At 44.1% G+C, this 20,704-nt stretch overlaps 1 protein-coding gene across 2 annotated transcripts in view; it reads right to left on the minus strand.

The window, feature by feature from the left end:
• The window catches only part of FER1L6 (fer-1 like family member 6), a 121,617-nt gene that overhangs the window by 19,611 nt on the left and 81,302 nt on the right, over window positions 1–20,704 (minus strand). For both annotated transcript variants that reach the window (XM_077764622.1, XM_077764631.1), the window contains exons 27-35: window positions 19,593–19,632; window positions 18,301–18,416; window positions 16,923–17,054; window positions 15,922–16,047; window positions 11,455–11,582; window positions 7,079–7,249; window positions 4,543–4,703; window positions 2,387–2,529; window positions 39–127 (exon numbers count right to left, since the gene is read on the minus strand). In XM_077764622.1, coding sequence (XP_077620748.1) covers window positions 39–127; window positions 2,387–2,529; window positions 4,543–4,703; window positions 7,079–7,249; window positions 11,455–11,582; window positions 15,922–16,047; window positions 16,923–17,054; window positions 18,301–18,416; window positions 19,593–19,632 — 1,106 coding nt within the window. The remainder of the gene's footprint in view (window positions 1–38; window positions 128–2,386; window positions 2,530–4,542; window positions 4,704–7,078; window positions 7,250–11,454; window positions 11,583–15,921; window positions 16,048–16,922; window positions 17,055–18,300; window positions 18,417–19,592; window positions 19,633–20,704) is intronic.

The raw sequence follows: 20,704 nt of genomic DNA on the forward strand, positions 1-20,704 counted from the left end.
GGTCTCTTCCCCTGAAGGTAGGGCTGCAGATGACTTACCCTTTCGGCTGCCTTGGCGAAATGTCAACTGGAGGTCCAGGTTGAGGCATATCTTTGGGAAACATGTCCACCCACATCTGCAGGCGGCCCTTTTTAAGAAAAGATCTCCTTTAACTCTGGTGGGGGTATCACATGGGCAACTGACTTCATGGTTTGAACAGTTCCCTTTACTAGAAATGGATATTAGCTACATATCATATCTTATATCTTATGGGTATTATTCCTATTATACATGTTTAGAATATTTGTTGACAAAGACAGAACTTTCATTTTTATTAAGAATTAGAGCATATGTTAAGAAGCAGATAAAGGACAAGCTAACCCTTATTGAGCACCTACGATGTGGTAGACACAGTGCTATGTACGTGATAAACATAGCAATTTTCCCAATATCCCCAGTGGGTAGATGTTATTATTCCTACTTGGCAGATGAGAAAACATCTTGCCCAAACTTCCACAGACAATATGTAGCAGAGTCTGGATTCAACCTTTATCTGTGGATTCCAGAGATCCTGTTTTTTCTATAAACTCCTAAGGATTAAAAAGATAATACTATCTGTCAGAATATCATGCTCCATTGTTTCCAATGTATCTTACCATCATTATCTCCATTACTGCTTACCCCCGCACATTGTCTGTGTTATACACTAAACAACAACAACTAAGACTCAGAGAAGCCAAAGAAATGATATGAATCCTGTGGCTAATGAGTGGCAGAATAAGGCCTCCCATGCCTTGCTTGGACTCCATACATCAGAATTTACCCTGTTGCAAGGGATCTGAGAGCCCATGTGGGGAGAAGGTGCAGTGGATTCAGTGCTCAGCTCCGTTGTATACATTCTAAGTACTCCATTAGCTCAGGCAAGAAGGTGAGTGACCAGCAGGGACTGGGATGGTCAGGGGAGATTTTATAAGAAGGAAGGGGGGGAGGGAGGAAGGAAGGAAGGAAGGAAGGAAGGAAGGAAGGGTGTTTCTGACAGAGCAGGGAGGATTTGTAGGATTTAGGTGAAGGAGGGGCTTTGGCTAGAAAAGAAAAGAGCTTTCCTGGGGAAGGGACAATGTCAACAAAGAGTTAGGATTTGGGAAGAGAGGGGCCAACTAATGACAGATCACAATCCTAAAGAGATATTAACATTCACTTGTAACCAAAAAGCCACATAGCAAAATGAAACATACCAGTAACCAAAAGATTTTAAATATCTGGCAGCAAATGTCAGGAAACAATCATAGGCTTCCCTTTCGAGGCGCTCTCCCACACGTGCTGTCACCAGTGTTACAGCCCAGCGCTGCTGAAATAGCTGTGTGGGCATTCCTGCTCAACTAGAGTTAAGCTCCTGGGTTTTGCCCAAGTGACACGGTGAGTGAGTCCAGGCTGGGATAGGTCTACAACTCAAACTGCCTGGGTAAAACCCCGGCTCTACTACTTAGCTGCTGATTAACTTTGAGCAAGTTGCTTAAGCTCTCTGAGCCTCACTGTCTTCATCTTAAAATTAAGGATCATAATAAGGACATCACGAGGCTGTACTAAGGAGTAAGAATACGGTGGCCTACATACCCCTATTTGTCTAGGAAAACCCTGGTGGTGTCCTTTATACCAGCTTAGTTATTAACAGTGGCCTCTTACACTCTGAAAATGGTCATCACTTGAATAAAACAACTCTATGGTCATCCTAATTAGGTGAGATTTTATGTAAAGGACCTAGTACATAAGTACATATTAATTATGTACCTATAATTAATAAGTACACATTAAGAAGGCTCTTAATAAAATTGACCTTCTCTTCCCTTCTAACTCATAACTCAGATCTCTGGTTATTTTTCTTCACACAGTTTCCTCTTGCCAGTTCTTCAAAATGAGACACCAGCTGTTGCTTCTCTGGGAAAACTAGTGAACTGTGTAGTTACTGATAGATTCTGGACAGTCTTGGGTATATAAGATGGGTTTTGGTTTCTCAAATATCAGCATTCTTTCTGAAGAGTTTGATAACTCAAATCCATTAAAAAGGCAAAAAGCACTAAATCCAACTCTGGCTTCAGGGCAGAACTTCTCAACCTCAACATTATTGACATTTGGGGCTGAATAATTCTTTGTTGTGGAAGCTGTCTGTGCACTATGGGATGTCTGGTCGCATCTCTGACCTCTACCCGCTAGAGGCCAGCAGTACCCCCACCCACACAAGACAACCAAAAATATTCCCAGACATTGCTAAATGTTTGGGGCAGGGAGGCAAAATTGTCCCTGGTTGGGAACCATTATTCTAGGGCACATTAAATTAACTTTTAGGGATGAAGTCCTATTCCTTGGGGATGAACACTCCAACTGGGGCCAGAACTCTCTTGACCACTACCTGCTCCATTCCTGGCTTATCCTTGTGGTACAGCGGCCGAGTTTCTATGTGCTCAGGAACCAGCCTACACCCAACCTCTGGTATATCCTCCCAAGAGTGTAAAACCCTGAGGGCCAGGTGCTCATAAGATTCCACCGTCTCATCTGCATGGAAAAAAAGAATAAAGATAGTTATCAGATATAAGTTCTTGTAATGGAACAGTGATGGGCTGTCAGGCGCACTTGTAAACGCTTTCCTAAAGGTTAAATAAATATACTGAGGCACAGGGAGAGGGCAAAACAGCAAAAAGACAAAAAGGACAAAGAGAGAATTGAGAGAGGTAGGGGTAGAGTGAAGGGAAGGGAAAGAGACCAGAGGTTTAGAGAATGGGAAGTGAGATGAGTCGGCAAAATTGGAGAGCAGTCAAGGTCTCAGAGTCGGGGGCTCCATTTGCACCTTTAATTAGATTTCTCTAGAGCCTATGACCTACAGGCTTGGCTTCAAGATACTGGAAAGCGTATATTTCCTGGAGATTTAAGGTTGTTTGCTAAGGCCATAGTGTGAGAGGGCCTGGTGAATCAGGGTGGCCCTGAACAAGGTGGTGAAATCCACACACTATGTGTTCGTGGAGGCCTTGTCTTTCCTACTTGCTGCTCCTTCCTGCCAACACACCTGCTCATAGGAAAGGTTCTCTGATCTGTCAATAAAGGCAATACAATATAAAAACTACTGGTAGAAAAAATACTTACAAAAATTGTTGAAAAAATCAAAAATTTTTGATAAAGTTTAGTGTGGCTTAATTTGACATCTGGAAGTTAAGCTTGGTTTTAGAAAAAGGCCACACAGACACACACAGCTCTCATAATAGCAATCATTACAATCAGTAAAAGTTCATAGCGATGAACACATAGTCAATGAACCAAATCTTGTCATAAAGTTTAATCAGCCGAGTACAGACTTGATGGACATCATTTCAGAGTTTTGGTGGGCAAAAACATGGTTTCATCATGAAATGTAGAATATGGACCAAGGACAGAAATTGACTTTAATACAGAATATTGTGAAAAAATATTTTTCTCAACAAAAACTCATTAATATGTCATTAATACACTATCCAAATGTCAAGTACTCTGAGTGCAAAAGCCTTCAAGAGGTTCTTGGAGTCAAAATAACAAGGTGAAAAGAAATGTTGGCATCAAAGTGGAGGGATCAACATAACAGTGTGAAAACATCTGGTAATATGCCCTTAACTGGGTTCTCTGCATTGGATGCTCTGAAGCTAGGGTTTGCACATATGTAGCTCAACTTCTATGAATTCGCATCAAATGGACTGAAATGGCATTACAAGAATTGTTCTGCATCATTAAAGTAAAGTAAAGGTGGCTTTTCTTTTCTCATCCAAAATTTAAGAAAGCCTCTCTAGGATCTTCTTGGTATGTTCCACGATGTTGTATGGAAAATCTGCTTCATGGTACCAAAATAAGAGAGTTGTTGGTATAGTATGTGTGAGGGTAATTTGGGTTGTGTCCAATTATTTATTTTATATAAGAATTATTTTGAGGTTACTGCCTACCTTCCAACACAACACTCCTATTTACGTGATACGTGCTGTAAAAATATCAGAAGTGTGCAAAAATATGTATGAGGAAGTTCATGGTAGCACTGTTCAAAAAAAAAAGTGGACACAATGTAAATAAAGGACACAACCATAAAATGAAATATTATAAATAATAGTTCAAAGAACAAAGAAAAATCATCACAATACCAGCATGCAGCATGCTTGTTTCTGAATTTGAAGATTGTGAGTGATTTTCTACCATGAACATGCATTTACTTTACAATAGAGGACGGCTGTCCCCAGCCAGAAATACTACCAGAAGCAGTCTTTTCTTTCTTTCTAAAAAAAATTTTTTTTTAATATTTACTTATTTTTGAGAGAGAGCGAGAGAGAGCAAGTGGGAGAGGGCCAGAGAGAGAGGGAGACACAGAATCCAAAGTAGGCTCCGGGCTCAGAGCTATTAGTTAGTATAGAGCCTGACACGGGGCTTGAACTCACCGACCATGAGATCATGACCTGAGCTGAATTCAGATGCTTACCCAGCTGCGCCACCCAGGAGCCCCAGAAGCTGGCTTTTCAAAAGAAGAGCAACATCAGCAGGCTACACTGTGGGAGTTACCTGTGTCCTTCTCTGTGAAGACTGTTCTTCCAGAAAAGACCTGATTTCCTATCTGTATTTTCCCAGGGCGAAAGTAGGGTCCATCCAGTTTATTGTCTTTACAGAGCTTTGTGAGGATCTCGGTAGGTTTGGATGTGTCTCTCCAGGCATTGTATCCTTCTCTGAAAAAAGGAGGAAGGATGGGTAAGGTGAGGCCTGCCTTCTCCTAGGAGGATACACTCAAGGTATCTAGTAAAAGGACCTGGTGGCTTCCTTCAGATGTCTTGCCATTCTCTACACTTGGGACTAATGTGTTTTGTTTTGGTGTCTCTCTTTTCTGGTCAACACCTCTGCAACTACGTGCTTGACATAAAAGTCCTCTGAAGGTAGTTCTTGTTTTTGTTTTTGTTTTTTTTTGTCTTGTTTTGTTTTGTTTTAAGCAATGTACCTTAGAAAATTTTGAAGCGAAATTCACATAGTATAAAATTGATCAATTCAGTGGCATGCAGTACATTCATAATGTTGTGCAACCACGGTCTAGTTCCAAAAACTATTCATCCCTCAAAAGAACACCTGTACCCATTAAGTGGTTGTTCCTTAATCCCTGCCCCTCTTGGCCTTTGGCAGCTAGCCGTCTGCTCTCTGTCCCTATGGATTTCTTTGCATGCAGTTCTTCTTTTGTCCTGTCCCTTGCCTAAGTGCCATTTGACTACTTCTAAGAGGAAAGCCTAGCTCATCCTTTCAATTTCTCTGCTCTTTTCTCCCCTTCCCACCTCACTGAAATCATAGTGGAGACTCATGTCACAGGTAGCGATTCTAGATGTGCTGTTTCTCAAATCAGGGATTTTCCTGGTGGTTAGTTTCTAAATCTTTCCAACCCCTTCTTCCCTTAAACACCAGCTGTTTGGTTAAAAAATATTAACTCACAATGAAATGCTCCCTGTGACCCATGACCAAGACAAGCTTGGATTTCTCTGCTCACTGGGACATAGGATCCATCAGAATGTAACTTAAGTATTTAAATAAATCAAAACATAACCATAAAGCAGTTTTCCTACCGTGCCAGACACATGAGGATCCTGAAAAGTTCACCCAAGCCATGCCCAGAGCCGTACATTCATAGGCTCCCCAGAAACACGTGCTCATTTTTGTTTTTGCTTTGGGGTGTTTTGGGGGATGCTCTCTATTTATTTTAAGTTTATTTGTTCTGAGAAAGAAAGCATGTGCATAAGTGGGGGAGGGGAGGAGAGAGGGAGAGAAAGAATCCTAAGCAGGCTCCACGCTGTCAGTACGGAGTCCCATGTGGGGCTCAAACCCTCAAACCGTGAGATCATGACTTGAGCTGAAATCAAGAGTCAGATGTTCAACCGACTGAGCCACCCAGGCGCCTCTATCTTTAAAAATGTACCAAACAAAGGTTATGCTCCCTGGTAGCTCCACCATCAGGAAATTCTACGGAACAGAAGATACACCTCGCTTGCCTGTGGCTTCCTCCCCTGACTTCAGAGTGAGAAGAGCCAACCATTCTCTGAAAGGCACCTTCTCGGGTAGTTCGGATGTGTAAACACCCCAGGGCAGGTTATACATTCACCAGAGTCTCCGAACGGAACTGGATTTCTAGGCTATCAAAATAATGATTTCAAAAAATATTTAATGACACTACAGAATGCTCATAAGAGTAGGTGACAACAAGCAGCTTACAAAATGACATGGATAGAGAGAGCATGAGGCCAGCTTTGGGGGAAAATAGTGCAGGAAAAATCCTAAAAGGAAATACTTAAGAATTTTTTTTAATAGAAGTTATGTCTGGGTGGTACAATTTGAGCATTATTCTGTACTTCCTCAATTTTCTCCAATGAATACATATTATTTCACATTCAAGAAAAATGTTTCTAAAATTACACCATGGAAATCTAATGAACGTTTTTATATTTTCCTGGCTGACATTCGTAAGATTTTTATTTTTTCTTAAGACATCAGATAAAACACACTTAAAGAAATATAGAGCTGGTAGTCTATATTTTGAAATGAAGCAGAATTCAAAATCACTGTAAAGAGTAAGAGCTGGGTCCACTCCTCCCTCTTTGTAAGGTGTGGATAACACCTCCTGGGTTTGAGAGAACTGAGTGAGGTGCAGCGTCTTGTATATCCTAAGCACTCAGGAGTGTTCATCATAATTCAATGGGATATGGGTATCTGTATTCTGTTAATAATTCTTCTAACATCATTCTTCACCGCTAGGCCCAGCCAACTGAGTGAACATGTATAATTCAGCTCTTGACTCTTGAAGACCCCGCCCTGGACTCTAAATCAGCACTACCTCCCCAGCCCCAACCCTGGAGTACAGTGAACAATTTCCCCAAGCAGCCCTGCTGACATGGAACCCCTCTGAGACAGTCAAGCTGAGCCTCAGCTGGCCTTCCCAGTAATGGCGGTGTGAAAGCATGGCGGTGTGAAAGCATGGCGGTGTGAAAGCATGGTGGCGTGAGGCGCAGCAGCTGAGCACCAGCAGTGCCCACCCCTACCCACCTCCCAGCTCCCTGCAGGAGGAACTTACATCTCGTACTGGCTCTGCAAGCCACAGATGGCTCGGTGTCTGCTGTAGAAGCGGTTCTCCAGGTCGATCCGGGTCTCACCAATGAGGTCATCTGTCCCAATCATGTCATGGTCATAGATAAGGATGGAGAGCAGGGACTCCTTTGGGAATGTGGCCTGGATCTCAAATGACCTGTGGTCCAAGTAAAGGCATTAGGAGTCAACAGCATCTAGCAACACAGGGAAGGTCTGCCAGCTCTGCGTTTAGCTAGCCTGTGGTTCATAACTCACACTCAGCAACTCAGTGAATGGTTAGCAGGTACTTATTTGGTTTAGTGTTTCATTGAGATTCAATCAATTTCCAATTCTGCTGTCAATTTCCAGTAGCCCATAGTCTCCCCTTCCATGGGCTGTGTCCTACAGTCTTCATCCAGGATGACAGCAAGATGGGCGTGAAAAACTTAAGGGTTTGCACTTGACCAGAAATGGCTTCCAATTCTGTTTCTTTTTCTTTTTCTTTCTTTTTTTAAAGTAGGCTCCATGCCCAGTGAGGAGCCCATCATAGGGCTTAAACTCACAACCCTGAGATCAAGACCCAAACTGGGATCAAGAGTTAGAAGCTCAACCGATTGAGCTACCCAGGTGCCCCCTGACTTCTAATTCTGGATTTGAGTCTGCACCTTCCCGGGTTTAAAACTTTGGACAAGTTATTTCATCCCTCTCAGCCTCCTTATGTGTAAATAGGGATCAGTGTGTCTTCAATGATTTAATGGCCATTAAATGTTATATTGTTTACACAAAGCACACATTTAGTTTCCAGGTATTCAACTGGTCCCCCGTAATTATCATTCCCTGTCCCCTCCACTGTTGCTTCATCAGGGAACGTCATCGGAGTTTGTTTTAAATGAAAATCTCTTTGAAGATGGAAAATCCTAGAAACAGAATTACAAAACTGCAAAGCCATCTCTGGAAAATTCTGAGCCCCTTGACAACAGACAGCTATCTCCTTCATCTCTGCATTGCTGAAGCCCTCACTTTACCTGCAGAGAGCACACAACTGAATGTTCCTCTGAACTGAAAGGGATCTCAGGAATCACCATATCCAGCCCCTTCGTTTTACAGACAAGGAAACTGAAATCCAGAGAACATAAGTGACTTCCTGCACTAGACCATAAGAGGTCAAACTAGGATCCGTGCCAGTTGCCTGACCCCCCCAGCTCTGAGCTCATTCCCTGATACCACACCAAGGCAAGGTACCGAAAGGAAAAACAGTGTTGTGGGATTTCCTGGGACAATGTGTTATCCGTGCTGCTGAGCATTAGAGGAGATAATTAAGAAATAGGTTTTGAGTGAATATAGGGAAGTGTCTTCTTGAAAGCACAATCAAGGACGCACCAGCGTTCTCTGGCTGTTCCCAATTCTGGCTGCCCCGCGACAGGTGGGGTGGGCTGGTCTGTGAGTGAGTGGCCAAGATGAGAAGGGGAGGAAGGGACAACGGAAGGCCTCGTTATTTCCTTCCATGTCCGCTGGCCTGTCTGGGCTGCTGCCCTTGCGGTCAGACCCACTTAGCCCTGGCTCTCCCTCTCCAGTGTGGCAGCCACTCCAGTCCCTGAGCCAATTAACCCTCCTCCAAGAGAAAGAAGCAAAGATACCACAGCTGCACTCACTGTAACTGACTGAGGCAGGTCTACAGACAGGGCTGTGCGGGGAAGAAACCCACGTGTCTTCCACTGGAAGGCAAGCATTGCCCGGGGCCCCAAGATGTTGATTCCAAACTGTACCTGATATTCTGGACATGTCTCACCAGGAAGCCTCCAGCCACCATCTCTGAGGCTGGCTGTCACACAGCTGCTACCAGCGAGGAAGCCTTGTCAAGTGCTTAACTACCTTGGCAACCATGACAGAAGACTCAGTTGCTTTGGTCCGTCTTCCCAAGTGGAGTGTTCGTTCACAGATTAACCTCTCCTGACTTTTCTATGGAGCTGTCGTTAAAAGAACTACCCAGAACATCTCACCATGGTCGGACTTCCAGTCACCAGGGGAAAAATGAGGCTTATACCAACTTGTGTGTCAATAAGATACTGCCTCTGAACACAATGGTGGTTGAGAACAGAGGAGGCACTGGGGGGCCTGGCTGGCTCGGTCAGAAGAGCGTGTGACTCTTAATCTCAGGGTTGTGAGTTTGAGACCCACGTAGGGTATAGAAATTACTCAAAAAGAGACAGAGAGAGAAGGAAAGCATCATGAAATGGGTAAAAGCTGAGCCTTATTGAAACATTTCAGTACCTCTAAGCCTCAGAGGAAAGATGTCGCATTCATCCATTCTTTTATGTATTCGTTTGTTCATTTGACATTTATTATACACTCACTGTGTGCCAGGCAGTATTAGTTAAGAAAATGAGGAAATACCAAAGTCTGTGGATATGTACCACCTCAGGGTGACACAGAGTGGCAGGGTCCATTAAATCTGACTGGAAACTGAAGGCTTGTCCATCCATCTGTTCTTCCTTCCTTCCTTCCTTCCTTCCTTCTTCCTTTCTCTCTTCCTTTCTCTCTCTCTTTCTTTCTTTCTTTCTTTCTTTCTTTCTTTCTTTCTTTCTTTCTTTCTTTCTTTCTTTCTTTCTTTCTTTCTTTCTTTCTTTCTTTCTTTCTTTCTTTCTTTCTTCCTTTCTACCAATACCTGTTGAGCATCTATGTGCTCTGTTGTAGGTCCTGGGGACGCAGCATTGAACAGACTAGACCAAGACCTGCTCAAATGAGCTTACCCTCCCGTGGGGAGATGAGCAACAGCCAATAAACACAGAAGCATATCAATTCATGAGGGAAAGGAAGGCAGGCAAAGTGCCAGGGGCATCAGGGGGTAAAGCCTGTGACATCCTCATTCAGGGAGGTCACAAAGAGGGTCAGGAACAGGGGCCCTCTACCTTACCTGCTGGAAGACACAGGACTGAGCCAGCAAATCCTGTCCCTGAGTAACAGTGAGAAACGCATTCAACAAAGCATCTACACGTGGAGAGCTTCCAGAAGAGACACCACAGTGCCAGAGGCTGGAGGGAATATTCTATCAGCCTCTTCTTTTGTTTACCACAGCCATAAACGGGGCTCATAAAACCAGCCTAATTCATGGCCCTGAAGTAGCTAATAAAAAGTGACTACAAAAGATCTGGCAAAATGAAGTGCTGGTTACAGAAAGGGAAGGTAATAATAAAGGTCATCTCTGCATCAGGGAAGCAAGGCAAGCTTCCCTGGCACGACTCTTCTACTCATTTTCATTCATCGGAACAGGCAAGATCATTTATTGCTTCATTTCCTCCAGAGCAATAAAGTGTTAAGAGGTTGGTTCTGATCAAATGTCAGAGGGCCCACCGTGATCATGAAACTGTAAATGAACTTAAATGAGGCTGATGGAGAGTTCATCTCACGCTCCTTGTTATGCAAGAAAAAGAAAATGAAATTGAATACAGTTAAGACGTATCCTTGCTAAAATGAATAGCATGGGGGAGAGGAAGGAAGCAAATGTTTTCTGAGCATCAGCTATGTGTTAGTGTGGACAATGTGGTGTGTATTTAATCGTTTAAAGGCCACTGGGAGTCAAGTGTCATTATTATTGTTTGATTGAAAAACTGGGATCAGAGAAGGAAAGTCACCTGCATAAAGTTACACAGCCTATATGTGGCAGAATGTAACCCACATCTACCTGACTCCAAGGTTAAGAGCAAGCAGGTCCGCGAACAGAAACATGCGCCACACCGTGTCAGAAGATAAATGGGGCCAGTAGGGTTGCTGTGGACTGGAGGATGCCTTATTCACCTGAACATGCACACACGCAATGCCTGTTGTAACACTTCGCAGGAAAGCAAAACACAAGCAGAGGACACAGTTCGATTGGTTTACTTCAGGGGTCACCTCAAATGAGCTGCAAAATGATAGGATGCAAAAATCCCTTTGATAGGAGATAAAAGACCAAAGGCGTGACCCCCTTCTCCTCTACTCATGAGCTGTGTGAACTTGAATTAGTTTCTAAATCTCTCTGGGCTGTACTTGTCTTGTTTGTAAAAAGGAAATCTCTCTGTCCAAAGGAAGGAGGCTGAATCTGATGACCATTCAAGGTGTCTCTTAAATTTGAGATCTAGGAAAGTCATTCTTGGAAAACTATGGGCATAAAGGTCACCCTGTGCCACCAAATTCCTAAAGGGACCAAGGAAAGAATCTAGCCCTTCTCCATGAAGGTTAGGTTTGATAGGCTGTTACCATAGGCAGAGGACAGCTCTTAACCTTCTGCCACAGCCACTCAGACACACACACACATACACGCCAGCCCCCCCGCCCCCATCCCCCAGAAACATAGCAAGAGCAAATAAATGCACACAGCACATCACGACCCAGATGGCCACTGACCTTCCAAATACCGGGTTCAGTTGTTTGGGGATATATTTGTCCCGGTCTTTGATTTCCGTTTGGCCAAGCCTGATCACAATGTAGGGATCTGCTTTGCCGTCCGGATCAGCTGGGCTGAGATTAAATGCCTGGAGAGGAAAAAGAAAACCTTTTTGGACCAGTGGTTTCCAACACTGGCTGCACACTCAGATCACCTAGGAGTTAAAAAAAAAATATGGATGCCTGTGTTCCATCCACAGATTCTAATTTAATCGGCCTTGAGCTTTGGGACTCTTAGAAGTTCTCTAGATGATTCCAGTGTGCAGCAAAGGTTAAGAACCACTGCTTTAGCCTCTCCATTCTGTCACTGAAAGAAAAGTTATCAGCTTTTCTCAAGTTGAACTTTCTCTGGAGGCATCTCCCCAGTGAAAGTAGCACTTGACACAGAGTAATGAGCACCATGCTCGACAGGAGCCAGAAGGCATGACTTTGAGTTCTGGTCCCACATCTTGTGTGATCGTGGGCATGCCATGTCTGCTTTCAGGGATCTAGCTGTAAAATAACCCGAGGGGGCGGGGGGGACCTGAAGGCTCATCCCACAACTGGTGGCCTGTGAATCCATGATCCCATCAGGCCTGCATTTAACCAGGTGAGTAATGGTCTGTTTCTCAGAGGGAGGTCTGCTTCCAGATAACCTGGGTCTTAGCCCACCATTGGGAAGCACTTTGTAAGGGAAGGCCCAGGGAGGGGGCTCCGGGGGTGGGGGGGATGATAAAAAGGACAAATTCTGCAGAGATGAGAGCGGAGTAAGAAGCTATCCTATTTTTAGGATTCTGTCCTACAGATGGAATGCATAATAAGCACACAGAGCTCTATTTTCAGGGATGTTGATTAGAGCATTGTTTAATAGCCACATTTGTAAACAACCTGTGTGTCAATTACCTAGGGAGAAACTCAGTCCAAAATACCCCTTCCCCATTTGCTCTCATCACGTCACCAAATTTTAATTCTTTACATAGCGGTTATCTCTAACATTCATCTCATTTATCTGTCCCTCTGTTTATTTTTATACTGTCTTAATCCCTACACCACCCCCCTGGCTACTACGTGATCTCCATCAGAGAAAAAGCACCGTCTATCTTGTTCATTACATTATCTCCAGGACCTAGAACAGGGTCTTAGTATATGTTGAAAGGATGAATACATGGATACTACATTAATTCAAGAAAACACTAGGTGGCTACTACAAAAAAGAGGAACACCTGTATATACTGATCTGGAAAATATCCAAATGATACTAAAAAAAAAGGGAGAGATCAGTATGTAATGCATGAAGTAAGACTCTGTTAAATGAATACTTGGATGTAGCTGTAGACAAAGTGTAAATACAGCTGATTCTTGAAAACATGGGTTTGAACAGAGAGGGGTCCACTTACACGTAGGTTTTTTTAAATAAATAATAGCATAATACTGTAAATGTATTTTCTGTTCTTTATAATTTTTTATAATGTTTACTTATTTATTTTGAGAGAGAGACCGCAGGAGTGAGGGAGGGGCAGAGAGAGGGAGTGAGAGAATCGCAAGCAGGCTCCACACTGTCGGCACAGAGCCTGACACAGGGCTCAAACTCACGAACCATGAGATCATGACCTGAGCTGAAATAAAAAATCAGACACTTAACCTACTTTACTGTAAGAATACAGTATATAATACAAATGATATACAAAATACATGTTAATTGACTACGTAATCAGTAAGGCTTCCAGTCAACAACAGGCTATTAGGAGGTAAGTTTTGGGGGGATCAAAAGTTATACATGGATTTTCAACTAAGGGGGGGTTGACACCCTTCACCCCCATGTTGTTCAAGGGTCAACTATAGATCTGGATGTGTTTACATATTCATAAGAAAAGTACGTTATTTCTGGGGCTAGACTTGTGGAGGTGGGGAGATTTGATTTCTTTCTTGATACAACTTTTAAGTAGTATTATGTTTTACATTTTTGGATGTTTTATTAAATGAAATTAAGTTATTATTTAATTCATTGACTAAATTTTAGCATGAGAGAGAAAACCACACAATCACTACTACTAGAAATGTCAGTGAAGGGGTGCCTGGGTGGCTCAGTTGGTTAAGTGTCAGACTTCCACTCAGGTCAGGATCTCATGGTCCGTGAGTTCAAGCCCCACTTTGGGATCTGTGCTAACAGCTTGGAGCCTGGAGCCTGCTTTGGATTCTGTGTCTCCCTCTCCCTCTGCTCCTCCCCTGCTCACACTCTGTCTCTCTCTCTCTCCCAAAAATAAATAAACATTTTTAAAAATTAAAAAAAGAAAAAAGAAATGTCACTGAAAAGCACTGACTGTCCCTAACTGCAAGGAATCTCTCCTCTCTGCAGCCAGGCCCACCACCTGGCTCTTCATTGTCCAGGCCCTTCTCTCACCACACTACTTCCTGAGCAGGCCTGATCCATACTCCTGGCCTTTATCTATAGGATACCAGACACATAAAATGTGTCCTGTGGATATTTGCTGAATAAGCAAATAAATAATAATCCTCTCCAATCTCTGCTGTCCAAGATATTTCCCCCTCTCTTTCCTACTGTTCATTCTCTCTATTTCTGGATTCCCCAAACTATGTTCCAAAGAACCATAGTTCTGCTGGATTTTCTGTAGTGGGGGATGAAGCTGTGGGGCAAGAAGTTTAGAAAATACTGTTAAAGATTCAACAGTTAAATAGGCTTCTTTACTTCTGGAATTCTCATACCTTAAATGTGCTAATGGGCTTTGCTAATCTCAGGGGTTGGAAAAGGAAAAAAATATTATGTGTACTATTTCTCAAATTTATTTGAACACGGGCTCTGCTTCCTGAGGAGTGCGTATTAATGATGCCTCCCATGCCATGAGTGACCTCCTGAACAAAATTTTGAGTCTAAACTATCCTATGGGTGGGTGTTGAATGTAGATTACTCGAACTGCTGATGATTCTTTATAAGTACTTCTAATCTTTCCAACTAGATTGTCACTTCCTTGAGGGCAGAGACCCTGTATTTTTTTCTCATCACCACATCCTTGGTGAGTAGAACACGCCAGGCACACGGCAGTACAGAGGACACATGAAGGCCGCACCATGGAAAGGCACCATTTTCATTTTCCCTGAGTATTAGCAAATAATTCATCTTTGTTTCATGCTTCATTTCTAAAAAAGGATGTAGGCAATTTAAGCAAGGACTTGGTATAAAATAAGACTACTGCAATCAAAGGAGATTATGAAAATCAACTCCAAGGGCAGGCGATGAAAACAAATACACGAACCACAAAGGCTCAGCGGAGATTTGCTTTGATTGAACATCGGATCTGGCCCCAAGTTTCCAGGCAATCAGGTCAAAAAGTTTCCTAATTAAAGTGTGGTGCTCTCAGCCAAGAAACAGACCCTTAATTGTAGTGAAGAAACTGATGGTTACCAGAGGGGAGGCGGGTGGGGGGGACAGGGGAACAGGTGATGGGGATTAAGGAGTGCACTTGCCCTGATGAGCAGTGGGTGATGTACGGAAGTGCTGAATCACCATATGGTGCACCTGAAGCAATACTATACTGTATGCTAACTAACTGGAATTTAAAGAAAAACTTATAAAAAGAAAAAAAGTGTGGTGCTCTCATTATCAGAAAGTAAGAAGCCTAGAGCAGAAATAATATTTTTCTTGGAAATACACTTGAAAGGAAATTTCTGACTGCAACAGTGCAGAGGCACGGCCATGGGGGAGGACCTTGCAGAGATGCTGCTCTGGTCCGCCCCAGTTCGGCTCCCTTGCCCGGGAGCTTCCAGCTTCAGTCCTATTTGTCCCATTAGGTTTTCTTCTAGCTATCAGGCAACCACAGAGAGCGGATGAAGCCGTCTCACATGCCTGGGAAGTATCTTCCCTGAGTGAAAAGCCAACAAATGTGCATGTTACCAACCAAACTTCCTAGCCCCTGTTACAGGTTGGGTTGCAGTGTGTGTTCTCAAAATGCTATGTTGAAGCCCGAACCCTTAGTGTGACCATAGTTGGAGACAGGGCCTTTAGGGAGCCAATTAAAGATAAATGAGGTCATAAGGTGGTGCCCTAATCCAACAGGACTGGTGCCCTTATAAGAAAAGGAAGAGACACCAGGTCTCCCCTTCCCTGTCTCTGTCTCTCTGTCTCCCTCTCTTTCCCGCTCTCTTGCTCACTCATTCACCCTCACGCTGTATGTGCGTGTGTGTGTGTGCGCGCGCGCATCCACGTGCACAGAGGAAAGACCACGTGAGGACACAGGAAGGAGGTGGCCATTGACAAGCCAGGAAGAGATGCCTTACCAGAAACCAACTCTTAGGGCACCTTGATCATGGACTTCAGCCTCCAGATCCCTGAGGAAATAAATGTCTGCTGTTTAAGTTACCCATTCTGTGCTACTTTGTTACGGCGCCGGAGCAGGTTCAGACAGTCCCTCAGAGTAAACAAGGGTGGCTTACCGCAACAATGTACACCCTGATCAGGACTTTGACGGGGTGGTTGGGAGGAACCCCTTGCTGGATTCTCAGCTGCCCACAGTCCTCCGTGCTGGAATCCTTGGGGCTCTTGTAGATGCAGAAGGAGCCCTGGAACCACAAAGCACGACTCCGTGAAGCAAGATGGTTATATGTGCCATCAAAAGCCAGAGAGGGCACAGTGCTGGGAAAATGAGCACTGCCTGGGACCCAGCAGGACCTGGGATGGCATTGCCCCTGTGTGTCCTCAGTTCACGTAACCTGCTTGCATCTGAGCTTCTTCACGGTATCAGGGGATCAGTGTTGATAGAGTAACACCCCCCTCACATTATTAGGTGAGGAATGTGGGCAGGAGCATCAGATGGGATGCTGAGTACCTTGTACACACAGGGCGCTGAGCTGGCACTTTCTCCCACGGTCTCCTTGAAGCCTGACTGCAGTATTTCCTATATCCAGATGCTGCTGCTGAGGCTCCAAATCACAAAGCTAGTTACCATTATGTGATGGAAAAGTGGTGACCTGTGGTACCTCTCTGCTATTTCCAACACACTGCCCTGTGTCACATGGCCCAGCACGGAGCAGTTCAGAGTCGGTGCCGACCCCTGCATTGTGGTGCTGACACACCAGGAGTCTGCCAGAAAGAAGGGCTAGTGTTGTTTGATTAGTTTAATGATCCAATTGGTATATCGGTATAGATCATCTATTGGGTGGGTCAGGCGTGGAAGAAGCAAAATAAAATCCTTTTAGGTAACAGCTCTGTCTCCTTATATCCCATCAGATCGAGTTGCAACTCACTTCACTGGCCACAAACCAAATATCTTTCAAAAGACAGGGTTAAGCCTTGTTGGGTTCTAGAAAGGGTCTTGTGTAAAGACTAAGGGATTTTCTTACACACTTCCCACACCACAATCTCATTAACAGAACTGAGTCATATCTGACATTTATGGACAGGAGACCCACATAAAAGAGTTAACTTTGGAACTTGCCTTAAACTTCCCTATGACTCGGTCCCCATCGAGGCCATGGTCATCCTCTGTAGACTTGCCTCTGAAGAGTTCAAAGGTTTTCACCCAGTCTTCAAAATGGTTGAATTCACTCTCAAGGTCACCGTCATATATCTTTAGGGAGAAGGGAGAAGAGTGAGCTCAGAGGAAGGAAGACCCAAGATTTATTAAATTAGAAATGCCAAGATTCTCCAAAACCAGCCTTGATATACGCCCTTTGGAAAAATCTAAGAAGCCACCGTTAACTTATTGTTAGCAAGATAAGGAATATGATTGACTCAGCATTCCTGGAACTAGCTACCACTCTGAAATTTATAAAACCTTTTGGATAAATTTTGAAGTACCAATAAGAAGAGCTACACCAAAATTAAAAATACATATGGCTACAAATATGAGAAACCTTTTTATGGCAAATTGATGTCATTTGGTTTTTGGACATAGACGAATATTCTGAGGACACTCAAATCAATAAATGTTCATTAAGCATTCTTTATACATAAGGTGACAGAATATTTGTTTTTGTTACCATACATACAGCCATGAATTTTTCAAGTGCAAAGTTATATATATACACTTTAGAAATGCAAATTCGAATTGAGTTTTAGGTTTCGTAATATCATTGAATCAGTTATCCAAATTTCCTATCACAATTACTTACCCAAATTTGTTATATATAATTTTCAGGCTCCCGATTTTCTTTTTTTTTTTAAGTTTATTTATTTTGAGATAAAGAGGGAGAGCATGTATGCACACATGAACAGGGGAGAAGCAGAGAGAGAGGGAGAGAGAGAGAATCCCAAGCAGACGCCATACTGTCAGTGCAGCGTTCTATTCAGGGCTCGACCCCAGGAACCGTGAGATCATGACCTGAGCCAAAATCAAGAGTCGGATGCTTAACCAACTGAGCCAACCAGGCACCCCAATACTCCCAATTTTCATATCCATAAATATGCCTCTAGCTAATAGCCTCTGACTAATGTTAAGATTGGTCTGATGGAGCTGACTATAGTGAGAGTTAAAATTCCTGCTATTTTGATCATATTTTGAGCATGATAATGTCAATCTCTGAAAGCTGAGCCAAGGGGAACTCATCCACTGCAAATTACCTTGCTGGATCCAGGCTCACAAATGTAAGTTATGCCCCTTCTCAATATGAGGACATGGAAAACAGAAAATTAGCACGCTCCATTGTTTGGGCTCTCATGCTTGTTAAGGTTCATTTCTCTGCATTCGTGATTGTAATGAAGACAAACTAAGTTAGTTCAGACAAAAGCATTACTAGGGTTGACTGAAGCAGTAGCAAAACCTGCCTCCGGAGCCTCCCGCCCCATCCATGGCCAAGATGGCTGTGTCCACGCACCTGCAAGATGGCTAGGTTGGGGATTTCATCCTCTTTGAGTTTCTTCTTGAGCATTTTGTCTTTCTTCTTTTTTGGCCCATCTTCTATATTTACCACCACCTCGTCTGGTTTCACCCCTGTGGATATTTAGTGGAAATCGTTAGGTTTCCCGGGACTGTTGGGAAGGAACAAAGTCAAACTCCCTTCTTCCCTTTGCTCCGCAATGTATGTCATGACTTTTATTTCCAAAAAGAAATAGCAACATTTCACTGCAGGACGCAGGACGGGAGGAGATGCCACTCACATAGCAAAGCAATGACATCAGATTCCCCCGGGGCCAGGCAATATCCTGGCCTGTCCTGGTATATGTAGGAATTCATTAAACTAGGCACAGAGAGGGAAATAAATAAGTAAGCTACCCAGTCATCCAGCTAGCTAAGAACAGACCCAAGTTGGACACTCTCCAAAGCTTTTAGTTATTATTTCCTCTTAGATCTGCTTAGGGACTTGAGAGAATCATCTAGTTCAGCAACCTGAAGCTCAGATACATTAAGGGTCTTGCAGCAAATCACAAATGTAGTTAGAGAGATTACTCAGGCATTTTCCAGGAGCAGTCTCTAAGGAAAAAACTGCCTGAGGCTGACCCCTAGCTCTGCTATTTTCCAGCCCCGTAAACTTGAGCGGGCTCCTCCATATCTTTGTACCTGTTTCCTCATCTGCAAAGTGAAGATACCATTGCCAATGTCATGAGGCTGGTCTTGGGATTAAATCTGCCAATTAGGAGTGGTCCAAGGAACCGAGTGAGCCTGGTCCTGGTTTTCCTACTTCTTTCAGGGTCACCTGAAACAGCACCAGCCCCTTGCTGTCACTATTGACTTCGGGCCAAGACCTGCCCTTGTAGGTCATTTCAAATCTTGGCCTCTTTCATCTGAACTTCTACCAAGACAGATCTACCCGATCCTCACAAACTGAGTTGGGAACCTAAAATCCAGGCCACCTCTATCAAAGCTCACCATACTCACACTGGCCCATCAGTGCGCTTCCCGCTTTTGCCCTGCTGTTTTCTACATCAAGACGGGAGCCAGAGGATGGTTCCAGCACTGAACTGAGTTCAGCATCCTTGGGATCTGGTCCCAGTCCAGCTCAAATTAGTTACGTGACCTTCATACAGTATTGTTCTTTATACAGAGATTGTTCCTCACTTGGGAAATGAGGGAGCAGAGAACTACCGTGCCTCTCACCGCTCTCTTTTAGAAATTTTCTCTCCTCATTGGGAGAGTCCATGCTCGCATACCTGCAGGCCAGCCCCTTACCTGCATTGCCTCTCTTCTCCTTGGGACTGCTCTGCTTTTCCTTGGAGAGAAGAGGGAGACAGGATTATTGATACCACCATGCCTCGCGTATGGATCCTGACTGCAAATAGCCCTCTGCATTCTCAGAGATGCCGTCTTAAAAGCCTATGCAAACTGTCCCCAAGTGAAGCCTCACTGACAGAACGCAGCGAGATGGCCAGCCCTATGGAAGAGGTGCCCCCGCATCCAAGAAAAGAGCCAGCAAGCTACACACTTCTTTGTCCTCTGTGCACGGCCCCTTCTCAGCTACTACCTCTCTTCCCCAGTGTTTCTACCTCCCTGGAATATCACCCACTCTGCACCACAGGTTTTACCTGCTGGCATGCCAGGCTGTGGGGTTTCGGGGTTGGTCCCCGGGGCTGGGGAGGTTAGCAGAGCAAGGAGAGAGGGCTGAGCCCTCCCTACAGGTGGTAGCGTGCAGTGCAGCAGCAGGACGGAATTTGGAGGCAGGGGCCACCATTTGGTTTATTTAACTATACATCAGTATTCACGGGAGGCCCTAGATGAAGACACAATGGACTTTCCAAACAAAAGAATCAGAAGAGTTTCTATTCAATTGAATGTGATGATAACATATGACTCATTTTCCTTCCCTTGTTTTTTTTTTTTTAATATTTTATTTATTTCTAGGAGAGAAAGAGAGACAGCGTGAGCAGGGGAGGGTCAGAGAGAGAGGGAGATCCAGGCTCCGGAATAGGCTCCAGGCTCTGAGCTGGCAGTCAGCACAGAGCCCGACGCGGGGCCTGAACCCACGAACCGCGAGATCATGACCTAAGCGAAAGTCGGACGCTCAACCGACTAAGCCACCCAGGCGCCCCATTTTCCTTCCCTTGTTGACTCGAGGATGAGAAGTTTTACCAAATTCAGCCACTGGGCTTTCCCCTGAATCTCTTGACCTACTTTCCAGTGGTTCTCCCACTTTATAGCTCAATCTTTTTCTTGTTCCATGTACACGAGGCCCGGCTTTAGCAACCTGTTGGTTATTCCCATTCGCTAAGGCCAGATCCTCTGCCTTTTCTCTGATACCTTCCGATATGAACTTAGAATCCTGCTGGAGACTGGGGACCCTTTGA

Source organism: Crocuta crocuta, unplaced genomic scaffold, assembly GCF_008692635.1.
Source record: "Crocuta crocuta isolate KB4526 unplaced genomic scaffold, BGI_CrCroc_1.0 scaffold260, whole genome shotgun sequence".
Lineage (NCBI taxonomy): Eukaryota > Metazoa > Chordata > Mammalia > Carnivora > Hyaenidae > Crocuta > Crocuta crocuta.